We start from the raw sequence: 18757 nt of genomic DNA on the forward strand, positions 1-18757 counted from the left end.
AGAAAGCACCAGAGAGAAGAAGGGAGGAATAATAATGGAGTGTGGTGGAGTGACGATGGATTTCAAATTTTATTGGAAACGAGGGTTGTGTGTTGGTTTGGGAATCTTGGAATTGATTAATTCTTTACATGCAACCACTTAAAATAAAAACTTACACTTATTTCAATGTAAATAAAGGTGAAAGTACATAAAAATTTTATTTTAGTTGTTTACGTGTAAGTTTTTTTTTTTAATTCTTTTTTTATTTTAAATGGGTTGGATAAAAATTAAAATATCAACAACGAGTGCTTGGCATATTAGTATTGAGTCTTTTGCGAAAAGGTCTCGAGATTGAAATCTACATCAAGTGAGAGTAACACGTTGTTGAGTTTGTAAAAAAAATTAAAATGAATATATTTTGTAATTCAGAAATTAAGATACTATTTAAAAAAAAAATATATTTAAGTACAGCCAACAAATTTGTATAACTAACTAAACTATTGGAAATATGTGGCCTAGTCTGAATGTTTGAAAAGTCAAACTGTACTTTGTTTATGGACCACTTGTGTTTTTTCAAACGAAATTATTATTGAAAACTGCATGTTGGTGTAATCAAGGGACACGTGAAAAATAAATTAATATTTAAGAAATCAATATTGACAAGACAAGGACAGATTCGTTTCAGGATTGTTTTAAAGTTACATTTATATTACCTCCACCTAATTTATCTGTCCATTTTTAGAAAAAAAAAAATTTAAAATTTCAAATATATCTTTATAAATTTATTTAAATATATTATCCCCACCACTGTTATATTAAATGTGCCTTTCAAATAAAATAATCAACAAAGCCAAGTTACATTTTCTTCTAAAATTAATTTTAATGAAGTGTATATATATAAAAACCTTTTTTTTTTGCTCTCAAGAAAAAAAATCAATATGCATAAAATTAAATAGTATGCATTTAATAAAGAAGACTAGAGTAAAAATGAGAGAATTATTGGATGGAAAATAAATCATACGTGTCAAAGTTATTTGGTTCAAGTGGTTAGCGATATTAAAATAAGTCTCTCGTGTGGCGTGCGGAGTGATGAAAACTTATCAATTTTTTAAAAATAAAAAAATAAAAAACCATGTGTATTATAAAAAAATAAAATAAATATATATAAAATTCTTAAATCTAAAAGTTTTTCTTAGTCTTCAATAGTGGCGGAACTAGGAGGAATATGAAGGGGGTGCTTGACTCAAAGAACTAAAAACAAATTTTGAATGTTTCCTATAAAAAAATCAATATATATATATATAATATTGTAGATTGGTCAAATGACATGTCATTACTATTTGATCCATCCAATTTAATAAAAAAAAAAACCAAAAACATTGAGGGTTATAAAGACTATAAAAACAGTTATAATTTTTTTTTTTTAGATTGAGCAAGTAAAAAAACATAAACAATATATTTTTTTATAAATATTTTTTTAAAAAAATATTTTTTTATATGTTATCATAGTTACAAAAGTCAGGGTCAAATAATAAATTTTAACAAAATTTTTTAAAAATATAATTTTTATATTGTATAAATTAATTTGTAAAAAAACCAAAGGGGATAAATAATAGATTTTTGGAAAAAATTTTTTTTTACTAGATAAACTACTTTGTAAAATATTAATAGGTCAAATAATAAAGTTTTTGTAAATTTTTTTTTCAAAATATTATATTTTAGACTACAGTAATAGTTTGGAAAAATGATTGATATTTTTAAAAAACTAAAAATAAAAAAAGGAGAGAGAAAAGGAAAAAGGAGGGTGCTCCTACCACTAGCCTCATATGTATGTGTGTGTATATATAAACACCATTAATTGATACATATGTATATATATAGACATTATTAACTTGGGGGCCAAGGGGGTGCTCAAGCACCCCTTGACCCTCTTAAGACCTGTCAAAAGCAGGGCTGGGGCTACCAGAACAACCATTTGACGGGGCGGGGCTGGCCGGCCCGCCATTTGGCGGGTTGGCAAAATGCTAACCTGACCCAACCCACCTTGGGTTGGCGGGTTGGGCGGGCTGGCCCACTAAAAATATAAAACATTTAAAAATTTTATATTTTATATATTGATTATTTTTTTTAACAAACCAAACCAAACCAAAAGATATTTATTAAAGCACAAAACATAATACAAAAGACGTATTTCAAAAAATATTTTACATATGAGGTTATAATAATATCACACAACTAAAATAATAAAACAAGTAAATTAAAACATATCCAACCAAGTTAACCAATTAACCCAACATTCAAAAGTTCCTACATGAATTGAACAACTATAGTTAAGAGAAATATCAATACCATGATATTACATAAAGCACCTAAAACATTTATCCTCATTTAAGCTTTTAAAAAAAAAATTTTTTTTAGTAAATTAAAGGGGCGGCGGTCCCCCGGCAGGGTGGAGGTTCCGTAGCGTCATGAGCACCGGGCAAAGGGCCGGTTGAGCAACTCAAGCGAACCGCCCTACCTTACTTGTTTCAAATACCACACATGAGTCGCCGGGCATGCGAGTTTGATGTATCCCATTTGATATCTTCGTATCCGAGAATCCAGTAACGATCGCGTAATATCAATTTTTCGGCCTCGTCATCTTCCAATTGCTCGGAAATTCTCAGCTATATGGGGGACTTGGATGGTGAGCAAAAACAATTGATCAAGAAGTTGGTCAACTTTCGCATGATAAATGCCGCCTATCAAATGAATGGGACGATCCACTAAACAACCTCCGGGGGCCCGGGGAAGAAGATTTTTAAGACAAAAGGAATATGGGATAGTTTGTCTTGTTTCCCGCAAATATATGTGGAAATAACAAATTGAGAAACTTACCGTATTTTTTCATCGAAATGACTTCCTCAAAGTATATTCTGATTCAATAGCTGCAGGCTAGCCCGCCCCGCTTCGCCTATGACCCTAACCCAAACGGGTTGGTCTGTTTCGGCCCGCTTCCAAACGGGCCTACAAAAGCCAACCCAACCCGTCAATTTTTGTTGGCAGGGCGGGCCAGTCCGACGGGTCAAGCCTGTTTTGACAGGTCTACCCCCCCGGCCCCGTCCCTCCCCGCTAGCCTATGACCCTAACCCAAACGGGTTGGTCCGTTTCGGCCCACTTCCAAACGGGCCTACAAAAGGCCAACCCAACCCGTCAATTTCTGTTGGCGGGGCGGGCCGGTCCGACGGGTTAGGCCCATTTTGACAAATGTACCCCCCCTGCGCGCTTGATTAAGATGTGGATGGGAGAGAGGGAGTAACGTTTTTTTTTATAATTTTACTATTGGGGAGATTCTTTGACAGATGTTGAGAGTTCAATATTTTTTTTATATAATATTAAAAATGTTAGTATTATATCTTTTGAGATAATTATATTTAATTTTAGTTAATATCTCCCTTTACTCATAAATGCTTTGGTCTACCATATATCAATAATTGTAGTATCATCATCAACAGTGGTCAAACTAGAAGCAAAAATAAAAGAGGTGCTTATATAAAAAATTATAAAAAGTGTCACGCCCCGAACCCGGCTCACCAGGCCCAGTGTGCTGACAAACGACCGCACACCTACAAGGCCGAAACCAAGTAGGCATGCAAGGCCTCGAAACCTGGTCCAAAGCAGAACATATAATATAACAGAGCTGTAAAATCAAAAGTCAAAAATAGAAATTCACAAAGTTCAAAATTCCAACTATCAAGTACAAGATGGTGTGCTCTATAAATAAAACACATACTCACACAGACAGAACAACAACTCAAACTTATAAAGAATCAAGATCATAATCTCTCGCTAGCTCACTAGATGTTTGTTGTACTATTCACTCCTGAACTGAAAAAAAATCAACAACAAGATTATGAGCTTGACAGCCCAATAAGTAACCACTAAAAATATCGGGGTCACAAAAATTCAATAATTTCTAAAAACATACAAAATGTAACAAGGCGGAATAAATATCAAAGTGAAATCCAGAAATCAGAAATAAATCATAACAGATTTGGTTTACCAAAATAACAAGCATATATGTCCCCCAAACAACTAATGCCAAAACAAAATATCATAACTCATTTATTTAAACTCGGTGACCCGGGTCGGATTTCAGAACTCATAGATTTACCCTCGGTGACCCCGAGCCAGAATGTCAGAAGCCGTTATTTTTCACCGACGGAACGGTGCAAAACTATAGTTTCTATGTCAGAAGTACGTGTCGACATGGTTAGTGTTTAACCCCCAGTGACAGGGTTATTGCACAGTTAATTGGGGACTACGAGTTTCAATAACAAAATATGTTGGGTCCAAAATTATCGTCAACGCAATAATATGAAAATTTAGTGATCCCATTTTCTAACAAAATTAATCCAATTATATCAAATAATCATTTATCAATTCACACGATATTCCACACAATATAAAAATTTATTTAAATTTGGAAACACCATTATAACAAATATAGTTAATCAGGAAAACATTATATAGATAAACACTTTTCCAGCAACCCAAACCAATCCAAGAAATCATAAATTAAATAAATAAAGTAACTTAAAAAAAATATCATGAATCCATATAATGATTAAATTAACAACTCTTGGTGTGAGTTAACATAAAATCTCTAATTAAACAGAATATCATAAAACAAATAAAATAAATAAATAATATTACTAAATGATGATTAAACATAGTAACGAAATAGCCTTGGAATAATTTTAACAGTAAAACCCAAGTTAATTAAATAATTACATAGATGATTATTGGGAATCAAAAATTTGCATATACATATATGTACATATTTATATGTGGTGTACTTACCTGGAAATCCCAAAAATCTAACTCCCACTCGAAGACAAGATCAATCCTTCTTGAACAACCCTAAAAGAATAATCAAAATCTAATAGCTCAAAAGAATAATTTAACACAACCCAAAACATGGATCAAAACCCATGCCAAAATTTAAAGACTCACTTTCTACTCTATCTAACACTAAACATCTAATCACAAGATAACTTAGTCATACCATAGCCAAAAATCATGTTCAAAGGGAAATGACATTTCAACAAACACTTTGTGGGTATAACCAAAACTAAGCAATTAGCCAAGTAGACAAATAAGACACATGCTATTCAATACAAACTAATATCCTTTACTAGCAAAGCAAAGAAGAACTAAAAAAAATATAATATGCTAGCATCATCTCTTTTTACACACAAGATAGGCAACCTAATTGGCAAGAACAAGGAAAAAATTTCAAACAAAAGGCTTACAAGGTTGGATGGCGAAAATTAGGCTGACAACAAGCCCTTGAGGCCGCTCTCAGCTCCATGGCATGCAAGGGAAAAAGTCTGATTTTCATCGGCTCACCAAGCAAGGGAGGCACAAAGGAAGATAGATGAAGTTTTTGACCGCCGAATCACCTTTTTGAAGCTCCACACCCAAGGCGATGGCATGGCTAATGGTAAGGTTAAGGAATGGGGAGTTCCGATTAGTGAAGAAACAAATGGAAGAGAAGGCTCATGGCTTTTGGAAAAAAGATAGAGGGGTTTCACGGGCTAAAGAATGGGAAAATAAAAGCAACTGTTTTTTTTTCCTTATTTAATGGAGGTGGGGTTTTTTTATATTTAAAATAGGTGGAGTCCAGAAAAAGTTTTTTAAAGTTTTTTCAATTAAAAAAATATAATTAGATTAGTTGAATGACATATGTATCGTAATTTGGCTGATCCAATTGGTACACACAAAAAAACAATATATTTATAATTTTTTTATACAAGACAATAAAAAATAAAGGGGCTAAATAATAATTTTTTATAAATATTTTCTAAAAATATATATTTGTATAAATAATTTTTAATATATATATATATGCTATATCCTAACTAATAAAAATCACGGGTTTAACCGATAAATGTTTGTAATTTTTTTTTTTAATTTTTATTCTATATAAACTAATTTGTAATAATGAAGAATAAACAAACACCTCAAACATAAATTATGCATGTATACTTCTGGAGATGTATCCTCATGGTTCGGTGCGAGACATATATTTTATTAAAAAAGCATAATAAATAAAAATAATTTGTTGCATATAAGTTATAACTCTTAATATTTTTTTTTTATATTTACAAATAACTATATGTCAAATATTGGATAATCCAATATTATGACAAAAAATATAAAACAGAAGAATAAAAATTCGAATCATTCCCTTCTACTATTCAGCTCATACGCTTCATACCTATTTATCCTTTGATAATTAATTTTTTAAATATGAATGTTTACTATTTAAAAATGAATAGTATGACACAAAGTACAAGATTTTTCTAAAAGGTCCATAAATTATTTTAATTGGTGCACTTTGAAACATATTTATCTTTTGATAATTTTTTAAATATGGACATTCGTCGTCCAAAAATAAATAAATATCTTGATTTCTTCCCCTTATTAAGTATAAATTATTTCTTGAAATCTACACCTTGTGCACGGAAATGTCCTCTATACAAAAAGATTTCATATAGGTGGGAAGTAAATGTGGATTTTATTGACTATTAGCATTCATTTGTTTTTGTTTCTCTAAGTTTGTCCTAATTATTTATTTAATCAAATTAACGACCTTCCCTTGACTCCAAAATCATTATAAAAAATTCCTCTAATTATTATTTTTTTTTTGGAAAGATCCCAAGGGAATTTTATTAAAAACGAGAAAGCAAACAAAGCCAAAAAGGCTAAAAATATAGTAACAAAGAAAGCAAACAAATCTAAAACCTAATTATTTATCTCGTAAGATGAAAGCTCAATTTGCTCCTCTCCTTAAGTTGGGTTTTGGTACTAAGGAAAGTTCTCACTTTTCATAGAAAGTAATACTTTCTATAGTTGGGTGTTTAATTTTTATTTTTTGAGTTGGTCTATAGAATTTTTGAATAATAGGTGACATACACCTTTTTTATAAATATAAACAGTACTGAACAGTACTGGAGCCCGAATGTAATGAACAATACAATAAACAGTATTATCGGGGGAGGGATTTGAACTCATGATCCTCCCTTTTACACTTTGGTGTCATATCATTGTGCTATATCCAATGGTTGACCCATAGAATTGTTTTTTAGAATAACTTTCCCAACTGAGAGAAAAAAAACACAAAAATTCAATTTTTTCTAAAATACCTTCATAGTTAATAAAAACTTAATACTGGTTTCTCTTTTCTTTTTCTTTTTTAATTTGTCTTTTTGTCTTCTCTCTTTTGTGGGGTTTTTTATTTTACAATTTGTGCAAAATATTTTGAATGGTTAAATATTGATTTTATCTTTTTATACTAGTAATTATATTAAATCATTTTGTGTTGTATATTTAGCTATAAAATTTTTGTTGTATTTTTAGCAAACCTGCAGTTAAAACCTCTTTTAAAAATTTCAAAAGCTAAGTTTAATTGATTGTTTATATAACTAATTGAATACTTTTAGTTATTACAAGTCCATGTAATCTTGTCCACATGTAAAACAATATCAAATTTTCAAAATAAAAAATTAATAAGAAATACCAAAGCATAATTAAATATTAATTAAAAAAATTAAAATATGATTAAATAGATGTTTTATGTTTTGAGATTTAAATGACACTTCATTTAAATTTGATATGATTATATATTAACTTCTAAATATGGCTTGATTAGTTTAATGGCAAACTAAGAAATTAACTTCCAAGCAGTGAAATGTAACTTTTTATGGATTTTAATCAATATTGTTTTATATATCAAATTTTATGATTTTACTTTTCCAGAATTCTAACTCCAAAGTATCATTTTTCTATCAATCACTTTTTAAAAAAATATTTTTGAATGAAAATACCAAATACTACTTTAATTCAAACTTCGGAAAAACTTGAGAGCTAGACTCCCTTCTGATGTGGTTCAATATTCAATCACTTGTCCACTTTTATCAATTATATATATATATATATATATATATCATATTAAAAATAAGCAAAATAATTCACCTCTTCAAATATAATAAAATAATTACAACTATGAAGATTAAGGTATGAATGACCTCTAACTTGAAGGGAGTTTGGTAATATCCGAACAACTATAACTAAATTACCATTATTAGTTAAATTTATATAAAATATTTGGGATATATATTTTTGTATTTCATGTCTTTAGTCTCCTCTTTTTATAAATCCATAATATATATATATATATATAAATGTGTGTGTGTTTAAAGTGTTTGTTTGCTACAACTGATAAGCTTAAAGGTTGCGACACAATGACATAAAGTATAACCATAATATTAACTTTATTGATAGTAAAGGAAGTGATAGATTCAGGGAATCAGAGAAAGCAAATACACTCTCGATACAATGATACAACATGCATAACTAACATAATGTATTATTGTCGCCATGAACGTTATGGACCACCATCAAGTACTCCTGCTTCCTCATTCCTTCTTGTTGCCATGTCAATGGAGTTAATGGAATTGTTGATTCTATTCTCAGCCTTCTTTGCCTAAAAACATTGAAAAAAATAAAATAAAATCATGCATAAATTATTATAATTTTTTTTTTTTTTACAAACATGACAAACACATATACAGTAAAAGTGTGTCACGAAGACAATATATAACAATCTACTCGTGTGCACAAAGGCGGTTTCATATTTAGTTATTAAAAACGATAAAGCAAAATATCAAAATAACTAGATGAAATTTGTGTCATGGATTCAACATATAAATAATCTAGTGTTGTACTAGATTGAGCGAAAGATGACTTACTTCTTTGTCCCAGTTCGTTACTAGAGTGATGATTAGAAGAAACACGACTTGAGTAAAAAGACCACATATGATTCCTAACCACAGACCCTGTTAATCATAAAAGATTTATCGTTGTTTTAGTGAAAACTTATAGTATGACAATAATAATAATAGAAAATGAGAAAATTAAACTAACCTTTTCTTTAAGATGGAAAACAAATGCGAACAAAATACCGGAAGGAAGACCGACCATATAATAAGCTCCAAGATTAATTCCGACAACAAGCCTTTGCCAACCACATCCTCTGGCAGCACCTAAATTTAAGAAATTTTTTATAAATATTTGAAATATTAAGTTAAGAGCATCTAAACCACTTCTTTTGAAAAAGCGTATATTAAAGAAAAAGAAAAAAGAAAAATACCCAAGAGTACGCATTGAGTGGCATCAAAGAAGCCCGATAGTGCAAGAAGAGGCATCATACTTGCAATATGCTTCACAACCTCCATATCTTTACTATAAAATTTTCCCCATATATTACGTACTAAAATTAGAGTGGATGCTAGGATTGAACCTTGGATAATTGACATGATTCCTGCAATATATACTGCTAAGCGAGCTCTTCTTGAATTTCCAGCGCCCAATTCATTTGAAATGCGAGTGCTACCAACATACAATTAGAAGATGAAATTGGAAGAAAAAAATATTAAAAATAAATAAAAATTGTAATTAATACAACTAACCTTACGGAAGCACCAATACCATATGGGATCATATATCCCAATAGACTAGTGACAAGGCTGTGAAAATATAATTTTATATCTTTATATAACAAATTCATACAATAAGAACAAACTAACAATCAGGGAGAATCGCTTACCATATTGAAAGTAATGATGTTTCTAATTTTGGATTTGGAAGAAGACCAGAAAGAATAACAATCGCTTCAAATGCCCATATCTCTAAACTGTATGTTGAAATAATATGTGTATTTAATATTAAATCAAATAAACCTATAATAATATATATTGAAATTCTCACCAAAGCATTAGACCCGATGGCACTGCAAGTTTGATCAAGCTTGAGAAATCATGCAAAGCTTCCCTTGAGAAGCCAAGCCATGTATTCTTGAATCTTGGAGACAACCACACATATGTTGCTATTAATACTAAAGATGTAGAGTAAGATATTGAATTGGCAATTGCAGCACCTACATAGCCAATCTTAATTTTGACCATCAAAATCCAGCAAGCAAAGATGTGAACTAAAATTGTGAAGCCAGAACTCAGAATCATAGGAATGACAATATTTTGAGCTTGTAAAAATCTATAATAGCATTGAAGGATGCCATAGGAAAACAAAACCGGGATCATGCACCGAGCATATAATTCGGCAGCCATGGATATTTCCTTATCTTGACCTGTTGCATGCAGGATTTTACCAGCAAAGGCCACAATGAAAGAAAGGGGAATGCTCACAATAGCATTCAAAAGCATGGTCCTTTGTAAATATATACCAAGCAAATGGTATTGTTTTGCTCCATATGCCTGACCACATAAAGTGTCCAATGCGGTTCCCATTCCCAACTGCAGATATTATACACCCAAATAAGTATTTAATTTGATTTACATATAATGATCAGATATAATTTGACTCATATAATTAAGCTAAGTAATATTGTCATTTTTATTGGTATATATTAGCATCTTTAATAAAGTCAACTAAATAACATTTTTATATAATTACCAATCATTGGCTCTGCTACAAAGTTCAGTTTTGACATGCCAATATAACCTTGTAGTGAATATCAAATTGTTGGAGAAGTTTTAATTATGCTAAAGATGTGCTTTTTGACATAAAAAAAAAAAAGAAATATTCACAGAAAATATAAGCCATTATGGTTTGGTATAAGAACAAAAAGAGACAAAATCCTACATTATCTTAAACTGATTGTAAAAGTAAATCTTAATATATTTAAAAATAAAAAAGTTCATCTGCACTAACAATATCTCTCACGATTATGTGCTGAATCAGATACACACAAATACAAGGGAATAAATGTTTAATATTCCAATTCAACTCAATGATGTCTATATCTAAAATAATAAATGGAACAGTTATTGTTCCCTATCAGCGTTAAAACTGAAAAGACAAGTAGAAACTAAATGCAAAATTTGGTCTAATTAGAAAGTGAAGCATATACCAACAAGCTTAAACCAATAACAGCTGCAAAGGATGTAGCCATAGAAGCAGCAGAGAGGGGAAGCACTCCAAGATGACCAACAAATGAGAGGGAGATGACCTGAATTAGTTTCTCAAGTACTCCAGAAACAATGAGAGGTCCTGCAAGCCATAACTGCTTCTTTACTTCTGTGATGATAAAGCCTTTCACGAGGGTATGCTCTTCTCCAGCTAAGGCATGATCAGCCATTGTTGAACTATGGTGTTTCTTGTTTTCTTGGCTAACAGATTATGGTGCTTAAAAAGAGCATAAGATATAAAGGTGAGAGGAGTGGAGTCTGATGGAGTGGTCTTGGGTTGGACTTGATGTGAAAGATTGGTGCTGTGTTGCAAATGATGTATGCGTGTATGAATGTATTTATTTGGGTATATTCCTTTTTTTAATTTTACTTAATTCACACTATTAAAAAACATTAGTTAAAGTTAGTAACTTAAAATTTATAAAAATTTTACCAATTTTCCAATGCTACCCTTATTTAAAATATGTTTTGAAAAATGTATAGTTGAATATAATTTATTGAAAATTGTAGAAGTACATTAAATATAAAGAGTAAATTTGAAAAAACAGTATTTATTTAATATTGCACAAAATTTCTAGATGAATAAGTAAAAATGAACAAAAAAAAAATAAAAAAATATGACAAGTAAGAAGGAACGGATGGAGTGTAAAACTAGTGCATTTAAATCACAGAAAGCCACATTCTTTTCTCTGATTTGAAAATTTTCATTTTCATTGTGTTGTAATTAGTTAATCGACAGTTGGGTGATGGATGTGGTTTGGAAAAAAACAAGGAAAAGAACATGGTCTATTAAAGACAACTAAAGAATAAGGTTTAAATAACCTTGCCTTGAGTTGTTGAGCTTCTAGGAATTACAATGAAGTCCAATATATTACAATCAATATATGGAACGGATTGTGTTGTGAAATTTTATTCGGGTTACTTCCACCCAAAATTCAAAATAGTATAATTTTCAATTTAGCACGAGAATCAGTGATTGTATGCCACCAAGTACTTCTTAATTACTTCCTCCTTTGAAGAAGTGCCTGATGATTATAGAGTAGTGATCCCACGGACTCGAGTCCGTGGGATCTGAGCTGCATCCGAGACGTGGCTGCTGTGCAGCCACGTCTTTTCATTTTTAAAAAATATTTTTCCCGAATTTATTTGAGATTTAAATTTTAATAAAAATAAACAAAGAGCAGTATGGTCATTTACTTTGACCATACTGCCTTTTCTTCTTTTTTTCCCTGCGTCTTCTTCTTCTTTTCGTCCAGGCTTCTCAAATATTTGGATCTCAGGCTTCTCAAAGCCGACGATGTTGATGCTGATCTCCCTGCAGTGTTCCATGGCCCCGATCTTGTAGCTTATGGTCTATGCGATCCGCTGATCCGCTTGAACTATGGATGTGTGGCTGGGGTGAGAGCCGGTTGAGCACCGAGCTCCTCAAGGTTGTGGAAATTAAGGCTTGGTTTCAACACTCCTTCGCCGATCCAGATTCAATCAAACTCAACCTCCTTGTTTTTCTAGGCAAATAAAATACTAAACCCTATTAATATCTCCTAAAATTTGAGAGTGAGTTTGCATCTATATATTTATATATATATATAGAGAGAGAGAGCTTACTTGTTTAATTAGGCACAATTGTTGTGAAATATTTGAGAAGCCTGAGATCCAAATATTTGAGAAGCCTGGACGAAAAGAAGAAGAAGACGCAGGGAAAAAAAGAAGAAAAGGCAGTATGGTCAAAGTAAATGACCATACTGCCCTTTGTTTATTTTTATTAAAATTTAAATCTCAAATAAATCCGGGAAAAATATTTTTTAAAAATGAAAAAACGTGGCTGCACAGCAGCCACGTCTCGGATGCAGCTCAGATCCCACGGACTCGAGTCCGTGGGATCACTACTCATGATTATAACTCTCTTTTAAGAAAAATTATAATTTGTCTCAAAAAAAAAATTAAATGTGTGAAGAAAGACCAGATACGTGTAGAGTAAATGCAATTGAGAAAAAGATGGTTTACAGTCTCGCTCTATGGCAGAGCATACATGTATCAGTGGCATTAATGAAGTTACACCCTTTTTTAAAGAAAATTGTTAAAGTGAGGAGTTTATCATCCCAAACAAGGCAGCAGAATAAGGTAATTTTGCTTGGGCATCTTAGTTTCCAGAAATGTGAGTAAAGTGGACAACGAATTCCTCCATCGATAAGAAACTTATAAAAAATTTTTACCAAGAAGATTCCATTTTTTTCCAGAGGCCAACTGTAAAACTCTTCCTGACTACTAGAGCAATCAGGAATAACTTCAATAAAGGTTGATAACTCTTCAGTGGAAGTAGAGTGAAAGGGATTCTCCAGGGAACTTATTTGTTCAGAGAACTGGCAAACTGTAATCCATGGATTAATACAATCATTAAAGAGTGAAGGCCAATGGTCTTTCAAAGTTTTCCCCGAAAACCACCTGTCATACCAAAGGTAGGCCAATGGTCTTATCTTATTTGTATGTATTTCTTTTTTTTAAAAAAAAAATTGTCATGTTAAAGACAGTCAAAGCATGCAACTTATTCTAATATAATGAAATAAAAAGAACTATTTATATTAAGGTTTAAATTATCTTTAAAGGAACTCGATCTTTTACAAAGTTTAGTAATATCTGAACCACTCTAATTAAATTACCGTGATAATTTAGTTCATATAGAAATATTTTGAAAAAATATTAATTTTCATAATATGTCTTTAAGATTGACACACAATGAGATATAGCAAAGCGTTCAATAATAATATTGACTTCACAACAAGGGAAGTGATAAATTCAAAGAGGCCAATTAGAGAAAACTAGAACACTCACAATATAATGGTGCAACATGCAGAACATGATGTTTTATTATCAACCATGAACACTAGTGACCATCATCCAGTACTCTTACTTCCTCATTCCTTCTTGTTATCATGCCAATGGAATTGATGGAACTGTTAATTCTATTCTCAGCCTTCTTTGCCTAACAACATTGCAAAGAATAAAATCATATATAAGTCATCATAACTTAATGTACATAAGCAAAATATTAAAATATCTCAATTAATTTTTTGTCATGGATCCAACATGAATATAATCCCATGTTATACTAATAAATTGAATGAAAGATGACTTACTTCTTTGTCCCAGTTAGTTGATAGAGTGATAATTAGGAGTAATATGACTTGTGTCGAGAGACCGCATATAATTCCTAACCAAAGGCCCTGTTTATTATAAAAGGTTCAAGCATTTAATTTTTATTAGTTAAAAATAGCATGACAATAAAAATAATAGAAGATGCAAACATTAAACTGACCTTTTCTCTGAGATGAAAAACAAATGCAAACAGAATACCAGAAGGAAGGCCAACCAAATAAAAAGCTGCAAGATTAACAACAACGACGAGTTTCTGCCAACCACATCCTCTAACAGTGCCTAAATGCCAGAAAATTTTAATTTTTTATAATTTTTAAACACAAAGCACTTGAGCTATTTGCATAATTTGATTATTGTAAATAAGAGGATAAAAACATTAATACCCATGAGGACGCATTGAGTAGCATCCATGAATATGGATAATGATAGAAGAGGCATCATTTTTGCAATATGTTTCACAACATTAATATCTTTGCTATAAAGTTTTCCCCATATGTTATGTCCTAAAATTAGGATGGATCCTATAATTGAACCTTGAATAATTGATATAATTTCTCCAATGTATACAGCTGAGCGCGCTTTTTGTGAATTTCCAGCACCCAATTCATTTGAAACGCGTGTGCTGTCACAATATAATAAGTAGAAAAAATAAGTAGAAAGAAAGATTAATAAAAAAAAAATGATATGACTAACCTTCCTGAAGCACTAATACCAAATGGGATCATGTATGCCAATGAAACAGTGGTAAGACTGTGAAAAAAACAAATATATCTTTAAAGCATATTCATATAGTAATAAAAGAACAAAACAATTAAAGAGAAGCACTTACCAGATTGCAAGTACTGATGTTTCTAACTTGGGATTTGGAAGAAGACCAGAAAGAATAACGACAGCTTCAAATGACCAAAACTCTAAACTGTACTTAAAATAAAAATTGTATTAAATTAAAGCTCTATAATAATAGAAGAATATATAGATATATGTGTGTGTATATATATTGAAATTCTCACCAAATCATTAAACCAGATGGAACAGCAAGTTTGATTAAACTTGACAAATCATGCAAAGCTTCTCTTGAAAAGCCAATCCATGTCTTCTTGAATCTTGGAGATAACCATACATATGCCGCTATTAACGCTAAAGATGTAGAGTAAGATACAGAATTGGCAATTGCAGCACCTATGTAGCCAACTTTAATTTTAAAAATCAGAAACCAACATGCAAAGATGTGAACTAAAATTGTGAATCCAGAAGTTAGAATCATAGGAATGACGATATTTTGAGCCTGTAAGAACCTATAATGACATTGAAGAAGGCCATAGACAAATAAAAGCGGTATCATGCACCGAGCATATAATTGAGCAGCCATGGATATCTCTTTATCTTGACCTGTGGCATGCAGGATTCTACCGGTGAAGGCCCAAATGAAAGCAAAGGGAATGCTCGCAATGATATTAAGAAGCATTGCTCTTTGTAAATATATTCCAAGCAAATGGTATTGTTTTGCTCCATAAGCTTGGCCACATAAAGTATCCAATGCAGTTCCCATCCCTAGCTGCAAAATGATACATTAAATTAAATGAGTACTCAATTTGTGAATAATAACTTTGTTAATAAAATATTATGAATAATGATCAGATATAGTTGAACCCAATTTGTTAAGTTAATAATTTTTTTCAATTATTTATGTATAAAGCAAGAGTTTAAATTATTTTGACTAATAGGCAACAAACACTCCTCATATAAGGGATTGTCAAAAAGACAAATATATACAAATTTGTACTAGTTACAATAACTTACGAAAAATCCCCTGTACTGCAACTATGAAGGGATAAAACTACTGTCTCTCCCATATGAGACCCTCCTGAACATTATTGGATTTAAATGTATATTGCATAAATAATGCAAAAGCAGTAATACTTAGAAACAATTCAAAACCTTACTCTCCCTTTAGCACTAAAAAAAAAAAGGGGAAAAATAAAAGAGTTTAAATTATATTATTTTTAGAAATCTTAATGGCAAACACCCTTTATCATAATTAGTAGATAAAAGATAATGGTCCCACTATGACTTCATGAAACTGTAATTAATGGATCTACATCACTTAGGTAATAAAATAGACTGAGAGAGAGGAGACTAAAAATTACCACATAAATACATAAGTAATATTAAATTTTTGAAACTGACTTACTTTTTTAAAGAAATTAAGAGGATAAGTAAAACATATTATTTTTTTAAATAAATTGAGAGAATAAGTAAAACATACTTTTTATCAGAAAAAAAGAAAAAAGAAAAGTAAAACATACTTTATTTTCATCTAAATAACAAATATATGTGATAAATTTTTATCAAATATATATATATATATATATATATATGTGTGTGTGTGATAAAAACTCTGCTACAAAATCCAATTTAGAATTTTTTATGATGCTAACATATGACTTTGAAGCAAATATCGAATTGCTAAAGTTTAATTACACCGAAGATGTTCATCTTAAAATATATATATATATATTTGCATAAATATAAGCCACTTTATTTTGTTATAAGAACAAAGGAGACAGAGATCTTATATTTCTTAAACTAATTTTAAAAGAAAATCTTAATATATTAACAAATTAATATAAAGCTCATCTCCACTAACAATCTTTGCTCTTTCAAGGAAGATTAATAAATAAATAAAACTCCATTATGTGCAAGTGCTCCAACCTACTAATTAGAAGTGAATAATTTATATCTATTGGAAATTAAAGCAACTAAACAAAATTATTAAAGCCAACATCTCTCAAGATGCATACAAAAATGGCTAGTAAAAGTCCAAAATTCCAAGTCAACTCAACAAAATTCTCTAAAAATTAATCCTATATATATATTGGACACTATGTTTGCAATGGGCACCCATCAAATTTTTAAAACAAATAAGTATTTAATAAACATATTTAATAATAAATTTATTTAATTTAGAGTATTAATTAAGTTAAAATTGTTCGTAAGTTTGTCCAATAATTCTAACCTTTCAAAGCTTAACATCAATATCTAAATAATAAATTCAACCATTACTATTTAATAAATACTTCACACCCTTATTTGAATTAAATCAAATCACAATTAAAGATAACATCTACTTAATTTCCAACCAAAACTAAAAAAGAAAAACATGTAGAAATATAATTTGATAATTCTAATGAAATCTAACAAAATTTGGTGTAATTAGATTATTGGGAAGTAGTGGAGAGAGAAGCATACCAATAAACTTAGACCAGTGACAATAGCAAAGGAAGTAGCCATAGAAGCAGCTGAGAGGGGAAGCTCTCCAAGATGACCAACAAATGAGAGGGAGATGACCTGAATTAGTTTCTCAAGTATTCCAGAAACAATGAGAGGCCCTGCAAGCCATAACTGCTTCTTTACTTCAGTGATGATATGGCCTTTCCTTAGGGTATGCTCTTCTCCAGCTAAGGCGTCGGCCATTGTTGCACTATGGTGTTTCTTGGTCTTTTGGCTTAAAAACTATGGTCAACGGTCTTCACAAAGAGCACTAGAGAGAAGCTGGGAGAACTAGTGGAGTCTGATGGGGCTATGTAGAGATTGAAGTTGATGAACAAGTGTACGTGTTGTGCAATATTGTGTTAAACTAACCGTAGAAACCTGTGCAGCAATGGTCATCATGGGTATATGATTGATTCTCATTGCCCCCACATATTAGCTTGCATTACATGATAAATTTTTAAAAGATCGTTCATTATAACTGGTGTACTTTTATACATGCCTGTTTTTTTATAATCCTTTTGTGAGGCTGCTCGCATTGCCTTTGTTAAAAAAAATAAAAGTTTTTTTTTATCTTACTATATTGTTATTATTGATATTTTTTTGGATTGGATTACGAAGAAATTAAGAAATACAACATAAATGACCAATACTCCAAATTTAGTATTAAATTAATTAAACAGAAAGTTTAGCAATAACGGAACTAATTTAAAAAATAAGCTCATGTTCTCCCATTGAAATTCTCATCAAATTATTAAACCAGAAGGAAGAGCAAGTTTAGTCAAACTTAAGAAAACATGCAAAGCTTCTGTAGGAGAAATCAATCCACGTTTGCTTGAATATATATATATATATATATATATATATATATATATATATCAGATAGTGAATTCTGGCAATTACAACATCTAGATAGCCAACCTTAATTTTGACCATCAAAATCCAACAAGCAAAGATGTGAAATAAGAGACGTAAACCATATACAATAGTCCCATCCAAGTAAGATAGATGATCACTAAAACTACAAGATAGGAAGTTGAATTGAGAGTTCTTAATCTTCTGCAGTAAACACAACTTGCAGTCAATCTCAATTATTTAAAGGTTAAAGGAGAGCGAGATGTTGCATATATATATATATATATATATAAGTAATTTTAAAGGTAAATCTCAAATCTTGTCTACAGTACTATTAGAAATATTTATCTTTTCAAGGATCATGATGAGCTGAATATTGCATGATAATAACAAATTAAAGCAGTAAATTACATAATGAAGTCATATCTCCCAGTATTGAGTGCTGAATCAGATTTCACATTAGAAAG

General features: G+C 30.7%; 2 protein-coding genes across 4 annotated transcripts; both read right to left on the reverse strand.

Moving 5' to 3' along the window:
- Positions 1 to 8291: 8291 nt before the first annotated feature.
- LOC120266675 (protein DETOXIFICATION 16-like) lies at positions 8292 to 11208 on the reverse strand. Its single transcript, XM_039274312.1, has 8 exons — positions 10955 to 11208; positions 9793 to 10337; positions 9632 to 9718; positions 9495 to 9551; positions 9176 to 9414; positions 8950 to 9068; positions 8775 to 8861; positions 8292 to 8509 (listed from the first exon to the last, which is right to left on the reverse strand). The coding sequence occupies exons 1-8, from the start codon at positions 11180 to 11182 to the stop codon at positions 8411 to 8413; spliced, it is 1461 nt and encodes a 486-aa protein (XP_039130246.1). The 5' UTR covers positions 11183 to 11208; the 3' UTR covers positions 8292 to 8410.
- A 2095-nt stretch (positions 11209 to 13303) lies between these two features.
- Positions 13304 to 17751, reverse strand: LOC120266662 (protein DETOXIFICATION 16-like). Of its 3 annotated transcripts, XR_005538224.1 has the most exons (9): positions 17415 to 17751; positions 15176 to 15720; positions 14995 to 15081; positions 14859 to 14915; positions 14549 to 14787; positions 14326 to 14444; positions 14147 to 14233; positions 13842 to 13992; positions 13304 to 13454 (listed from the first exon to the last, which is right to left on the reverse strand). XR_005538224.1 is itself a non-coding variant. In XM_039274302.1 (8 exons), exons 1-8 carry the CDS (start codon positions 17637 to 17639, stop codon positions 13894 to 13896), a joined length of 1308 nt encoding a protein of 435 aa, XP_039130236.1. In that variant the 5' UTR covers positions 17640 to 17751; the 3' UTR covers positions 13757 to 13893. The 3 variants fall into 3 exon arrangements, 2 of the variants coding, with proteins under 2 accessions (XP_039130236.1, XP_039130235.1); XM_039274302.1 differs by lacking the exon at positions 13304 to 13454 and having other exon boundaries at positions 13757 to 13992; positions 14699 to 14787; XM_039274301.1 differs by lacking the exon at positions 13304 to 13454 and having other exon boundaries at positions 13757 to 13992.
- Positions 17752 to 18757: the final 1006 nt, after the last annotated feature.

The sequence above is a fragment of the Dioscorea cayenensis genome, chromosome 8, assembly GCF_009730915.1.
Source record: "Dioscorea cayenensis subsp. rotundata cultivar TDr96_F1 chromosome 8, TDr96_F1_v2_PseudoChromosome.rev07_lg8_w22 25.fasta, whole genome shotgun sequence".
Taxonomy (NCBI): Eukaryota; Viridiplantae; Streptophyta; class Magnoliopsida; order Dioscoreales; family Dioscoreaceae; genus Dioscorea; species Dioscorea cayenensis.